Here is a 14,451-nt window from a genome sequence, read left to right on the forward strand (position 1 = left end):
TTCTTTCATAAAAAAAAAAACCCATATATTTCTCTCTAAAACAGCACACTTACAGTCTGTTATTCCTGAACAAAGAATGCTAGCCCTAGGGACATTTCGTTAAATTCTACACACATCACCCAACTCATGAAGACAGAGCCCACAACTCACATCCACATGGACAATGAGCTCCTCTCCTCCAAGCAGGACCACCCCCACCACCTTCCGCTTGTGCTTGGTGCCTGTGCCTGAGAGTCCATCGGCCGAGGTCATCGTATTCTGTCAGCGGCTGTGTAAGGCGCTGTGCATCCTCATCCCTCTACACTGAGGCCACCTGCACACACACACAGCAGCACACATATGTATATACCGGTACATATATACATATACATATATATATATATATATATATACACACACACACACACACATAGATCTATCTCCACAACAATATTTTCAATATTTTTTAACAGAATGTTTCATCATGTTATCATACAAGAAACATTCCACAGTCAGATGTCAACTGGAAACAAAATCAATGGCATTTACTGTGCTTTTTTTTTATACATATCTTTTCTGATGAATCCGCTAGGACTACACACTATCTACAAATCAGGACCAACTGCTGATTACATGTATAGTGCCCATCATTACTGATTTTTGGAAAAAAAGAAGAAGGTAAAACACAGAAAACAGGTTAAAATGTCTACAACTTCAGTTTCCGACTGACCTCAAACTGATTGTGGAACGTTCCTTGGATGATGATATGATGAAATTTCACATTAAAAAAGTAAAAACACTATAATTCTATGCCGAGCTCATAGAATTTAACCAAAAAGCTAACTAGCTTACCGTCCTTCTGAAAATGGCCAAACTGCAATTCACAGGGTATCAGCAATCACTAATAAACAGTGGACACTATGTTGCAGCATGGTTTGGGTGGGTTTTTTATTTTTTATTATTATCTGTACAGCTTCCCTCAACTCTTTTTTTTTTTTCTTTTAATTACAACTTTCAGTTTTCAGAATCTTGAAATTCTCACATCAAAGTCAAATATGTAAAAAAAAAACAAAAAAACAAATGGTGTTCTGACTGTCTCTGACCATTAACTGCATAACTTTAAAACTAATTCAAAAAAAGGTATTAATTAATTAATCAATCTAGAATACAACCAGAAGCAGCAGTCACTGCTTTCTTCTTCTTTTTACTTGCTATCTCAGTACTACTGGTAGTGGTACACAGTGCAGACCAAAAGAAAAGTAGCAACCTGAAGAACTTTTCAAATTACTGTTTAAAAAAAATAATCTTTTTTTAAAGTCAGGAGAATAAAGATTTTAGTGTTATGCTGTAAAATCTGCATGACATTTTTTTTTCTTTCTTTTTTTTCTAGTAATAATGATGGCATTATGAACACTGGCAGAGTTAAATACATTTTGAGTACAACTAAGCATACCAAATAATTCACAGAGTTTAAATAATGAGTTCTGGGACAAGCATGTCTGAAGTCCAAGAGTAGTATGATAAATGTAAAAGAAATTTACTCATTTCTTCCTTTACAGCTTTAGGATCTTTGTTGATCATTTCATTCACTTATGCCACTTACAGCTCATATATTCTGAGCAGCTGAAGTTCCATACATCTACTGAACACAGCTGTTCAACATATGCATTAACGGCTTTAACTCTAAATGTAACTGGTCATCTTATATGTCACCTTTTTTTTTTTTCCACAGAAGCGTAAAATATTCTGTAAGACAAAGTTGATTTATGATGCACAACCTAATACCCCTATATTTTTTTGAAACAAAAATTTTGAACAATAAAAAAAATTAAAAAGCCACGCAAAATCTAAAATTAATGGTTATAAAATCATGACTCCATCCTTCTGGATTGAACTGTTGTTTTCACTAACCTGCAGATTGTGCAAAACAATGTCAAGTTTGTAACCACACACCTCTCTACACCAGACAGAGCATGTACACACACATCACATACTGGAAAACCAAATGTTTCAAACATCCCTTTCAAGACCCTGCTGTCTTGTTCTCTCTTCCTCTTTCTGAGTCACTCTACCCCCACTTCTTTCTCTCTCTCACCCCTCTCTCAACTCTTCACACCACACTTCATCCTCTTCTCCCATCCCTCCCTCCTTCACTCCTTCTCAAACATTCAGACAGACACAAATAAAAATCGCATTTTTCACCATCATGAGTCTCAACCCACAGGTTCAAAGACTGCAGACAGAGCCAAACTGATTACAGGGAAGGAAAAATAAAAAAAACTGGAATGAAGAGAGCAGACAGCAGCAACTGACGTCTACCGCCAGGAAGCAGACACAGCCGGTAATCAAGACAAGTGCATGCATTTTGCACAACATTCCTAAGAGCCTCAGACATTATTCAGGAACTGCAGACTTGGCTGGCACTAGGCCAAGCCCACTTACAAAACCATTACCACCTAACGTGCGGTGTATCATCCCGTCCTCATAAAACCCATCTCCTCTGCCCCACACCCCTCCTTCCCCCACTTCAAGCAGACTCCTCCACCTCCTACCCACTCATACAGAGCTACCCTCCCTTCTATGAAAACAAACATATCATATACATCACTCTTGCAAAATATCCTTTTCTTCTTCCCAGTGTCTTTGACAACTTCCAATGAAACTATGGTGTGGAATGTGTGAAAAGGTAAAACTTAAGCCAGGTGAAGTTAAGCTTTTTATAATTCCAAGTAAAACCATGTGTTGGAAAAATAGCAACTTAGATCAGTCATCTCTTAAAGAACAGCAGAGCACATATTGAAAGAAAGTCTGAAACAGTGAAAGAGTGGAATGCTGAGAGAGGGAACAGACAGTAGCAACTGACGTCATCCTTGAAGACATTTTTTGTGGCATTAACACTGACAGCTTAAAGAAAAGTGGCATGGGCCTGTTGTGAGAGAAGAAACTAAAGAAAAACTGTAAAAGCTTGTTTTCTGGTTTGCAGTCTCATATCAAGTCTATGCAAAAAATGAAAATGTCTGTGTTGAAAAAGAAAAGAAAAATATGTATGGGCAATAAAAGACATATATAGGTCTATTATTCATCTTTAAATATCTTGATGTAAAAAATATCATATAATATGGATGTATGGATAGGTGGACCAATAAAGTTGTTCTTGACTTTTACCATAAATAGCTTCTTACCAGACGGAACTGTCTCACTGGTGAATATTAATGTGTTTCAACCCAAGTCCGATTGATCAATATCTAAGAGGAGAGAGAGGACTCAGAACTCAGATTATCATTATAAATAATCAATAAAGCAAAACACAAAGTGAGAGACAGACAAACAGACAGACAGAGGGGAGGTCGGGAGAGAGATGTGTGCCAAGACAAATCTGGACTGAACAAAGCCTACTGGCAAGATTCGAGGTTTCTGAATCATGAAAGTGTGGACATGAACAGAACCAACAATGAAATTCTGTCTTTGCATGTAACCACATTCTTACAGTGTTAAAACACTGCTACAGCTTCACAGTTCATGAATCTGCTTTTCCCTTCTTTAAAACTAAAACAGCTAGTTTTCTCACCAGGAAAATAGAAACAAAATCAAATCAAACTGAATAACAAATACTATAACATCACTTTGAAAACAAAAGCTAAAAACAATCAGTTTGCCATCATTATGCACCTTTGCAGGTCATATAAGAATGCTGCGCACAATAAAAACAGACAGAAAAAAACTCAATGTAGTTCACATGCTCATCACCTATTCTTTGCCTTCAAAGAATAACAAAAATATTTTGCTGTCAGTTATTTCTTTGCAACTGGTACAAATACCAAGCATTTAATAAACAAATTCAGGTCTTGCTGATTTCATTCAATTCTTGACTGGCATGGCAAAGTCTACAAGCCTTTGGTTGAATGAACTAATCAATCTCCTTTGCCCAAAAGATTTTGAAAAACTAAACAATAGACTTGCAAATTAAATTCATGCGTTGAAAAGGATAGATTGAACAGTTTCTTGTTCAGTTGTTGCCTTATATATTATATATATATATATTGATCAAATGTAATCAGAAAGTTTGTCCACATAAGCATATTTGCCACAGCAGACTTGTATTTTGTATAAAAATTAAAATGTTTACAACATATATATATATGTATATCACTCATTTACAGTGTCACTGTATGCTTACACATAAGAATTTCAGACAACTCATATGGGCACAAAACACAGAGGAACTATGACCACCACTATTGATAATAATAATAACAATAATAATAACAATATCACCACTACTACTACTATTAATAATAACAAGAACAACAATAATTCTTCTTCTTACCCTTCTTATAATAATAACAATAATTTATCTATCATTATCATCATCATTACTAATTTCATTATCATCATCATCATCATCATCATCATTACGTGTGCATAAAAATACTGTTAATTTGAAGAGTAACTTATGAAGTTTTGTGATGTATAATACTAATAGCAGTATATAATATATCCTCTGAGGTTGCATAAAACTATTTTAAACATATGGCTTGATCTCCTAAGTATATCCAGCAGGCTTTTCCCCAATGTTTTAAAAATATGTAGCATTTTTTTTAAGTTTTAAAATAAAATATTTAAATCTATGAAACAGCACACACATTGACAAGCAAAAATGCATGCATGACAACACACACCACATACATACATGTATACTTGCATACAGTATAAGAGCTTATACCACTGAAGCATTTAACACAAGAACAAAACACTCACATGTATGTCATTCACATACATGTACGTTCAGATGTCTCAGCTGGGTCTAATTAGATGCACAAGTTGGAAGTGTACACTACACAGCAAGCTACAAGCTCAAAACAAAACTTTAAACAATTGTTCTTCACACAAATCAACAGCTCTTTCCTGCTATGGCCACAACCTTCTTTAAATACAACTCCCCCCTCTTGTCAAACGACTTGACATTCCACACCCAGAAAGTGACACACTACATGCTGACCAGCTCTGTCTGGAGAAAGAATACAAAAGCTGACCAACTCTCCCCCAGAGAAGAATACACTGCTTTTTCAAAAGCCAATTTATAAGCCGCTCAGGGAAACGTTTTCAAGCCTGGTGTGGAGCCAACCTGCCCCCCTACGCCCCTCCCACTTTTCAGCTCCCATTTACACCACTTATTTCTGTGGCTCTCCCCCATTCGTCACCTGTCCATTCATCAGGTGAGGCAGGCAGGCCACCAGGGAGCTCTGCATTCCTGGGTGGCACTAAAACACTAGGGAGCAAGTGAGAAGAGGAAGATGGGATGCAGATGAACTCCACCAGAGAGATGGCTGAAATATGACCTCCAAAATGAAATTACGTGCCTGCAACATCTGCTCATTAGTCCAGGAACTATCATTCTAATGATATATATGTGTCAGTGTCTGTAGAATATATGAGAGCTCAAGGTACAGTGCTCTTGGAGTTGGATCAAAAAGAAACTCAAGGAAAGGACAAACCCCAAAACCACTTTTGGATTTAAACAAGATCACCATGGACATTAATCAAGCTGACTAAAATGGTAAAGGTCTTGTGCTGATGTGCTCTGTTCACCAAAAAAGAAAAGGACAACTCACAAGTGTTTGTCTTTTTTTAATCTAAAAACTACTGTTATAGTTCTTTTGTCACCACTGGATATGTCTGAAATTCTTATTCAAAACCACCATATCTTTGCTTACATAGCATACATAATATACATAGTCATACTTGAAATTGAATGCATGCATAACTTTTGTTGTAAATGCCTTATGCTCCCTGAGTGGAACATTGGGAGACCTTGTAAGTGTCAGTCTGCATGTAACCAACCTTGTCCCTGTTTGAAATGGTGTTCAAACTCAGTAAACCTGTGGTTTCTGGAGGCGGGGGGGGGGGGGGGGGGGGGGGGGGGTCTCCACATTTTCCTCAGTTCAGTCAACATTTTCCATTGACCATGATTTTTAGGTCTTAACTAGTTGTTTTTTTGTGTGTGTTTTGGGTTTTTTTTAAACTAAAGCAATTTCAACTCTGATAAGTGATATGGCTGTGTGCTGTTTGCTGGCAATAAACAACAATGAACAAATTTTCCAGTAACATTTTATAGTTTTCAAGCTGGTTTTTTTTCTGTTAAGAGTCAGTTCAGTACATTTGGTCATTATTTTCTACCATCTCTTACCCCTGTTTCACAGATGGTCCATTTACTTTTTTAGCTGTTATGATCATAATCTATTCTTCTCTCCCAGCTCCCTTTCGTAGCAGCAGTTTACCTATCTTTGCCAAAATATTTTTATGATGATAAAGGCATCATGATCACGTTTGTTTGTTGTTGTTTTTGGGTTGTTGTTTTTTTACACAAGTCAACCACTTTAAACATTTCATGGTTTTAAAAACAAACAAGTTTACAAGTACTCTGGACATCACTTACATCTTTAACAGAAAAACAATGATAAAACATCAAGCAACAACTGTAGTTAAAAACATCAACCATCAAATGATCAAGAAAGCTTAAAATAATAATAACAATTAAAAAATGAATTTAAAAAAACTGGAATATCCAAGTTTTCTATAAAATACTCCCCCCCCCCCCCCAACCCCCCAACCTCCCCCTCATGCATGCACACGCAGATGCACACACACGCACACACACACACAATGACACACACACACACACACACACACACACACACACACACACACAGAGTACAGAGAGAGAACATTCACAGATGTCACACAAAAACACAAGAAACTGCTTTTTCGGACCTAGCCCTCAACACAAACCCCATACATAATCATGGTTCTATGAATGGCCCCTGTGCCCACTGATTCATAAAATTACATGTGTTGCTAAAATCCCTGCCACCAAGTGTCAGAGGGGTTTGCTTAGGAAGCCTGGTGATAAGTGCAAAGAAACAAAGGCTGGAGAACTTTAAGGAAGCAAAAAGGAGGTTGAGGGCGGAGAGGTGGGGTGGGCAATGTTAGTACTGTTACTTCTGCACTAATAGCTCAGCAAACTGGGCTACTGACACTCCACTTGATAGGAATGCCGGGAATGTCAACAAATTTCATGGGTATCTGGAGACACTCCTACAGTTCTCTCTCTTCAGGTCCCATGTTAATAACCCTACCAGTTAGAACTGGGAACTAGCCTTTCACACTTGATGACCCAATTTATGAAATTACAATACACATTGCATAATTTGCAGGCAGAAAATCAGAAGCTGGCAAGCTGTTGTTTTTTTCTTTGTTGGTGGTTTTGTGTGTGTGTGTGTGTGTGGTGTTTTTTGTTTTTGTTTTGTTTTTTGTTTTTTTGTTTGTTTGTTGTTGTTGTTTGTGGGGATGTGGGAGGGGGAGGAGGGGGGGTGGGTGGGGGTGGAGGGGTTAATTTAATGAGTTTTATGGTTGCATGGCTTAGATTAGAAACACACTGAGCAATATAATATTTTTAACCTAAATAATGAAATAAAAAGATTCAAACAATAAAATAAACAAGCACAATATATTTCTTAGTTATTTAGTCATAAAACCACATCAAAATAAAATTATTACATCACCAAGTTATTGACATGCACCAAATTCCTGTAATAATCACCACTGCTAATGCTGATCACACACACACACACACACACACACACACAAGACTGTCCAGCCTAACAGTATTTTGCACTGTCCTTATTTCAAATAAAGACCACTGGATGTTATACATGTATTATCATTATGTGCCACTTTAAATCCTTGAAAGCAATCAACTGTTTTGACTTTCATTTTATATAACCTATTTCAAGGTCACAAGATGAACACAATTAACTTTTAGTACTTACAATACTGTGCTTGAATGACTCTTATGACACTTTACAACCACATGAACAGAGGACAGTTTGGAAGACATTGGAAACTTATACCTTCTTACTGCCCTTGATTTAAAATTAAATAATAAAAAGCCTTTGTCAAATAACAAAAGTTTAGTATTTGCAGTGTTTTCTTTTAAAATGTTAAAAAGGTGTCCAAAGAATTAAATTAATGCCACACTAATTCTCAATATTTGAATATTCTGCCGACTGACCTTTAGCTGATGTTACAGTTAAACTAATCTCTACCTTTTCAGATACTGATATTTCCTTGTAAATTTATAGCCAGATTTTGATATGATTTTCTTTTAATTCAGAGAATCAGATTAATGGACCTTTCACTTTGATCTCAATTCAAAGTCACATGATCAAACATAGTTAAAAAGCTTGAAAATTATTACAACTAATAAAACACAAGAGAGAGAGAGAGAGAGAGAGTTGGGGGGGGGAGGGGCAGAAAGAGAAAGTAACACCACTAATATCGTAATAACCACCTCCACCAAACAAAAAAGCAAAAACTCTGTGTGTGTGTGCGTGTGTATGTATGTCCAACCTTTTGGCCAAAGATCAAGCTTATATTAGTTATAAACATATGCAAATTACAGTGTCATGCATTTTACTGTGCCAAGGATAATCTATGCTCACAGCTTATTTTTCTCAATTGAACTGTGTGTTTCCTTTGACATCTGAAAACTTATATAAGTTATAACATTTAAAATTAAAACTGAAATGATTCTTTTACCATCATTTTCATTTCATATTATATGGAAATTTATTTTATTTATAAACTTTTTAACTCTCTACAGCTAAACTCACTGAACTGAAATGTTATCTGAAATGCACATGCACAAGAACCTCTCCGGTAAATAGAATATATTTATAATAAATATGACTCTAAGATATGATCTAAGCTTATAGAAATAATAAAATCTCTAAAGCTAAACTCTTCGTAAGTTCTTTGTGTTCTTCAGCATTGCTAGCAAGTATCACATTTGACTTAGTAGCCTGTATTTGTTGAAAAACAGATCAATATGAAAAAGAAAATTTTGTTAAATTCCACAAACTGGAATCAGAATCAGTATCATTAAATAAATACTGAAACTAAACTAAAATTATAAAAGCAAACTATACTGCTACCCCCCCCCCCCCACCCCCCCACCCCCCCTCAACCCCCATCCAAAAAAAAAAAAAAAGCCAACCATGGTAGAAGAAGAAAAGGGTTGTGTACAAAGTGCTGGATATATAGCATGCATTTGTTTGTTATGCTCACTTCTTTGTTCTTAACCAAGTCACAGTGAACAATTAAATTACTTAAAAACAACAAAACAGGTTCATTCTTTCATGTACAAATTTAGCATTTCTGTACACAGAAGTTTCTATCTTTTAATATTTTGTTTGCTTGTTGTTTAATGTTTTGTTGTTTTTTGTTGTTGTTTTGTTTTTGTTGTTTTTTTAATTATCAATTTTGTTCTGCGATATATAATTTGTGTGCCTCTTCATACTTTAAAAAAAATTATTTGGACTGTATTCTTACTTAAAAAACAAAAACACATACTGATTGTTATTATCAAAAAGGGACTTGGCTATTTTGTTCCAGAATGAATTATAATTAGAGTGATCTTGAGACCTGATTACAAAAAATACAACCCAATCATAATGAACATTTTGTCCATGAAAAACATCTGACATAAAATATCAATATACTGAGGAAGCATCTTTAAAATATTCTACTTTGTGACACAGCAAAATTCATGAAAATTAATTATAATTCAGAACTATGTATTTACTTTTTATAAAGACTTAAACAAAATGTGACTTGGCCATCTTGTATAACACAAGTTCATAAGCAAAATCAAAATGATCTTGAGACTTGATACTATGACAGCAACCGATTCATGATTAACATTCTGTCCAAGAAAACAACCAATGTATACAACTGTTGTAACATCTCTAAATTACCTTTATGGCACAGCAAAACTGATGAGTTTCAGTTTCAGTTTCAGTAGCTCAAGGAGGCATCACTGTGTTCGGACAAATCCATATACGCTACACCACATCTGCCAAGCAGATGCCTGACCAGCAGCGTAACCCAACGCGCTTAGTCAGGCCTTGAGAAGAAAAAAAAAATTTTAAATTTTTTTTTTTTAATTAAAATTAAAAAAAAAATATATATATATATAAGCTTACATAAATAAATAAATGAATAATAATTATGATATTAAGAAAAAAAGGTAAAAACTGATGAAAGAATGGGAACACACAGTCACACACACACACACACACTGTGACACACTGTGACACACACACACACACACACACACACACACACACACACACACACACATACTTGCACACACAGAGTTTCTTACTTAGAAAATGGCAAAGAGAAAGTTGTGAACTGTGAACTTTTTAATTAATCTAAAGACATAACTTGCATATTACAAGCACACACACATGTATATAAACACACATACACAGTGACACACATACACACTCAAGACATGCATGTGGACACTTACATGTATGTGTACACACTAGCATGCACAAGCCCATTTTCTGATCAGTGATATCACTGAAATTAAAACAGTGTTCATAATACTGACAGTGTGCATGCAATATTATTATTGAGGATATGTTCAAATTTTGCACACTAAATACTAAAGCAGTTCACATTTCATGGTTTAATCACACCCACACACACTACTACTACTACTACCACTACTACTACAACTACTGTACCACTCTAGTAGTAGCATTATTCATACCCATGAGTAAGTACTGCTCTTACAGAATTTTGATAAACATTAAATTTTGGTCAATAAGATTATATATAATAAATGACGTGTGTGTGTGTTCATTCTTTAGTTTAACTCTTTCACTATTCCTGATATTTGACAAGAGTAGGAAAAAAATCAAGGAAGGGAAAAAGTCATTGCAGTGTGTGTGCGCGTGCATGCGTGCGTGCGTGCGTGCATGTGTGTGTGTGCAATCTTCACAAAAGAATGTGACAAGATAAACTCTAAAACACAATATGAAGTGGATAAGAATAAATGTGGGAAACTGTTACTTTCTAAATAATGACTGGAAATGAATTACACAGTATATATATATATATATATATATATATATATATATATATAATAATTCTAACCCTTGCCTGAGACAAAATCCTATGTCTCAAAACAGACCCAACACCAAACCCAAAAACTATTTTTGAACCTAAACTCTTATTTCAGTTCCATCATAAAAATGACCATCCCACCCCCTGATGTTCCCACAACACCCCCTATTTTTTCAAAAGCTATGCTCTGTTGTTACTTGTTACAACCGTTAGGCAAGGGAAATAACTTCAAAACAATCCTGCCAAAGTGACAGAATACACCTTTAAATACATAAAATAAACAGTGACATTATTGATCAGTCATACTGATTGCAGAAACACTCACAATGCATTAAATATTGACCTTAGGCTTAAATTTAGATCAGATCTTATGTGTGTATCTTACACACGTCCTCCATCCTTACACCAGCATAAGGTTGTTGGATCAACTTTTATTTTGTCGACTTGCATCAGTTATTTTCATAAAGTCTGTGTCTAAGGCGAAACTAAAATTCAACGCAAAAGTGTAAATTCTTTGCAAGAGAAATCCGTACAAAATACAAAACTGACCTAAGACCAGACATTATCTAAATTCTCGCTTGTTTCATTCATACTCTATCACATGTTCATAAAGGGTTAGGCCTAACATGTTAGCAGACAGTCACAATGTTACTTGTTAGGTATCATATTTCAGTTTCCAACACTTGCTGACTCGCCACTCAGTGAATTTGCGACACCTTCAAAATTTCGGTTACCTTTAGTTAGAATAAAGACACTCACCTAGTGTGCATGTTAATGAAGGGTATAGTTTACTCAGTACTTCACAGACACCGTCCGAAAACAACACATATTGATCTGTGAGGCAATGTGAGAATCAAAATTCTTCGAATTCCACTCCGTTTATCGCCGTCCGTAACATGCGTCTTGAGGTAAACTTCGCAGTACAACCTATAAAAAAAATGCAATGAGCATTGCATTATTTTGTACCCATCAATTAACATTAAGTCATTGTAATACTATCAATAAAAAAATTTACTTTTACTTTTAAATTTTACTTGCAGATATTATGCTTTATTTTAACGTTCATTGTTTTAATTGATTATCAGAGAGTAGAAAATATGCAGGTGGCGCTACGTCCTTGACCTTTGGGCAACATGTGTGCTCCTTCGAAGCATGAGAAGCACAGCACGTTGTACACATCGATGCCCATGTGTTATTTTACCTGGTGCTGATGCCTGATTACGACTTATTCATGTGAGCCTGATTCGTGATTGCAACCGAGAAACAACAAAATCTCTGTCTTACAACGAAACAGTGTCTATGCAGATTAGGCAAGTGCTATGTGTCTGCAACAAAGGGGCTGTCACGAAGCGTATTTGTAAACTTTTGTTAACGCTATCCGTGGCAGTCAGTTTATGCTTGTAGTCAGTCATTGTATCAAAGAAATAACTAGTAATTGACCTGTCTGCATGTTAAAGCTCAAAATAACGACCACCCAAAATTTTTGGCCGAGGAATGCCGACCAAATCATATATTAAACACTTTTTTACTTTTGAAAAAAACAACAAAAAAAACTTCTAACAGAACCTTTAAAAATCAAACACAAAACAAGTAATAGCCAGATTAAGTAAAAGCTAATCTAACAATGACAGCACAAGTATACCTCCTCCCCTCGTGCGCGCGCACACACACACACACACACACAATCCCAGTCACACGCACACACACAGTCACATGCACACACACACACACACACACACACACACACACACACATCCCATAGTCATTTGCATGCGCACACACACACACACACACATCCCATAGTCATTTGCATGCGCACACACACACACACACACCCATCCCATAGTCGCTCGCACGCGCACACACACACATACACACACACACACACACACACACACACACACACAAAAAAAAACATCAATGACAGTACAAACATACAGACACTTTGTACAACCACACACACACACACTCACAGAGCTAAACCAACAATGACAGCACATACATGCATGTACACATATGTACACATTTTGTACAGAGTCAAACACACACACACATGCATGTGCACATGCACACACACACAGAGCTAAACCAACATACTCACATATAGAGGCACACACACACATAAACAGTTACACACACATGGTGGCACTTACATATACACACATGCATACTTACACACAGATACACTTATGAAAATGTATAGAAGTTATAAATCCAGATCAAATTCAGCTACAGCTGCTACCCACTTCCCACCCCTATTTCCCCTCTTCTTATGCTCCCCCTACCCCCCTCCACCCCAGCCTTATGTTTGGATAAACAGTATTGTATAGACCTTTAAATATATAATACATATGTATGAATGTATATATATAATTGCATTAAAATGATATTAAATATGAATTGCATTTTCAAGTTATAAATACCGTTCAAAACAGAAGTAGCTAGGGTTGAAAATGGGTATTGGTATGTAATGGGTATTTGTACATAAATAACACACACACACACACACACACACACACACACACACACACACACACTCACATACATATTTATTTATTTTTATATATGAGGATGGGGCTGGCTTTCTTTTTCTTTTCTTTTTTTCTTCTTTTTCCCCTTTCAAAAGCTTACTGTTAGTTTTACTTATATACTTTCCATTTATTTTTTCATTATTCTGTTTCATCTGATAGAATAATTGAAGAATATTTCTTTCCCAATTTTTCAAACCTAAGACCAGGGAAAATGACATCATCAGGCTCCCCAGATGCTTCATGCACATATTTCCTGAAGGACCCAACCTTGCTGAATGATGTGACTCATCTGAGGTATGTCATTATGTGACACATTAAACTCAAGGCAAGAGCAGTTACTTGTTAGATTATTTAAGTGAAACAAAAATAAAATTCTTTGCATGTTTAACCTTTGTTTATTTATTCAGTATAAGTTTGTTTTCATATACTTTTCTTAAGTTAAAACTGTCATGTGATGTATCGTCCAGAATTGTATTCCTAGAACATTGTTACTGGTAAACATTTTGCTGAACAAATTAGGCAGATCATATTTATCATATGACTGTATGTTTATAAACTTCAATGAAATAGCAGACCTTTAAATGCATTGTTGCATGTGTGCATTGTGGATTTTGAAAATGGTTCAACTCATGACTAATACTTTCAGAGATATATAATACAACCTCTGTCAAATGGAAATTTATCACCTTGTATTGATCAGACTGAACAGCAGAATATTAAGTAATCTTGCAGTCTTTGAGTCTGATATTGATAATAATTCTAAAAAGTGTTCATGATGATTTAATATTGAATAAAGAAATTGTTGATTGTGAGATGCTGCAGACAGGGTTGATATATATTATTTTTCATGTTCTTATCTGTATTGTTCTTCATCTCTTTCTTTTATTCTGCTTTAGTTTTTTTAGCTAGTTTTTGTTCAAGGTTCTGTCTCTGTATCTCTCTCTCTCATTTTCCTCCTTTTTCT

The 14,451-nt window shown here is 35.6% G+C and overlaps 2 protein-coding genes across 3 annotated transcripts in view; one reads left to right on the top strand and one right to left on the bottom strand.

Annotated features, from left to right (window-relative positions):
* Positions 1–11,864, bottom strand: part of LOC143296528 (uncharacterized) — a 29,285-nt gene extending 17,421 nt beyond the window's left edge. The window contains exons 1-2 of one of the 2 annotated variants that reach the window (XM_076608532.1): positions 11,716–11,864; positions 151–313 (exon numbers count right to left, since the gene is read on the bottom strand). In XM_076608532.1, the coding sequence (XP_076464647.1) occupies positions 151–252 (102 nt within the window). In that variant the 5' untranslated portion in view covers positions 253–313; positions 11,716–11,864. Of the gene's footprint in view, positions 1–150; positions 314–9,794; positions 9,935–11,715 lie in introns of those variants that run through there. The other variant, XM_076608533.1, reaches the window with a different exon arrangement.
* A 225-nt stretch (positions 11,865–12,089) lies between these two features.
* LOC143296744 (tRNA (32-2'-O)-methyltransferase regulator THADA-like) overlaps positions 12,090–14,451 on the top strand; it is a 45,955-nt gene continuing 43,593 nt past the window's right edge. The window contains exons 1-2 of the mRNA XM_076608810.1: positions 12,090–12,270; positions 13,694–13,781. Of these exons, the coding sequence (XP_076464925.1) occupies positions 13,699–13,781 (83 nt within the window). The 5' untranslated portion in view covers positions 12,090–12,270; positions 13,694–13,698. The remainder of the gene's footprint in view (positions 12,271–13,693; positions 13,782–14,451) is intronic.

The sequence above is a fragment of the Babylonia areolata genome, chromosome 21 (genome assembly GCF_041734735.1).
Source record: "Babylonia areolata isolate BAREFJ2019XMU chromosome 21, ASM4173473v1, whole genome shotgun sequence".
Classification (NCBI taxonomy): Eukaryota; Metazoa; Mollusca; class Gastropoda; order Neogastropoda; family Buccinidae; genus Babylonia; species Babylonia areolata.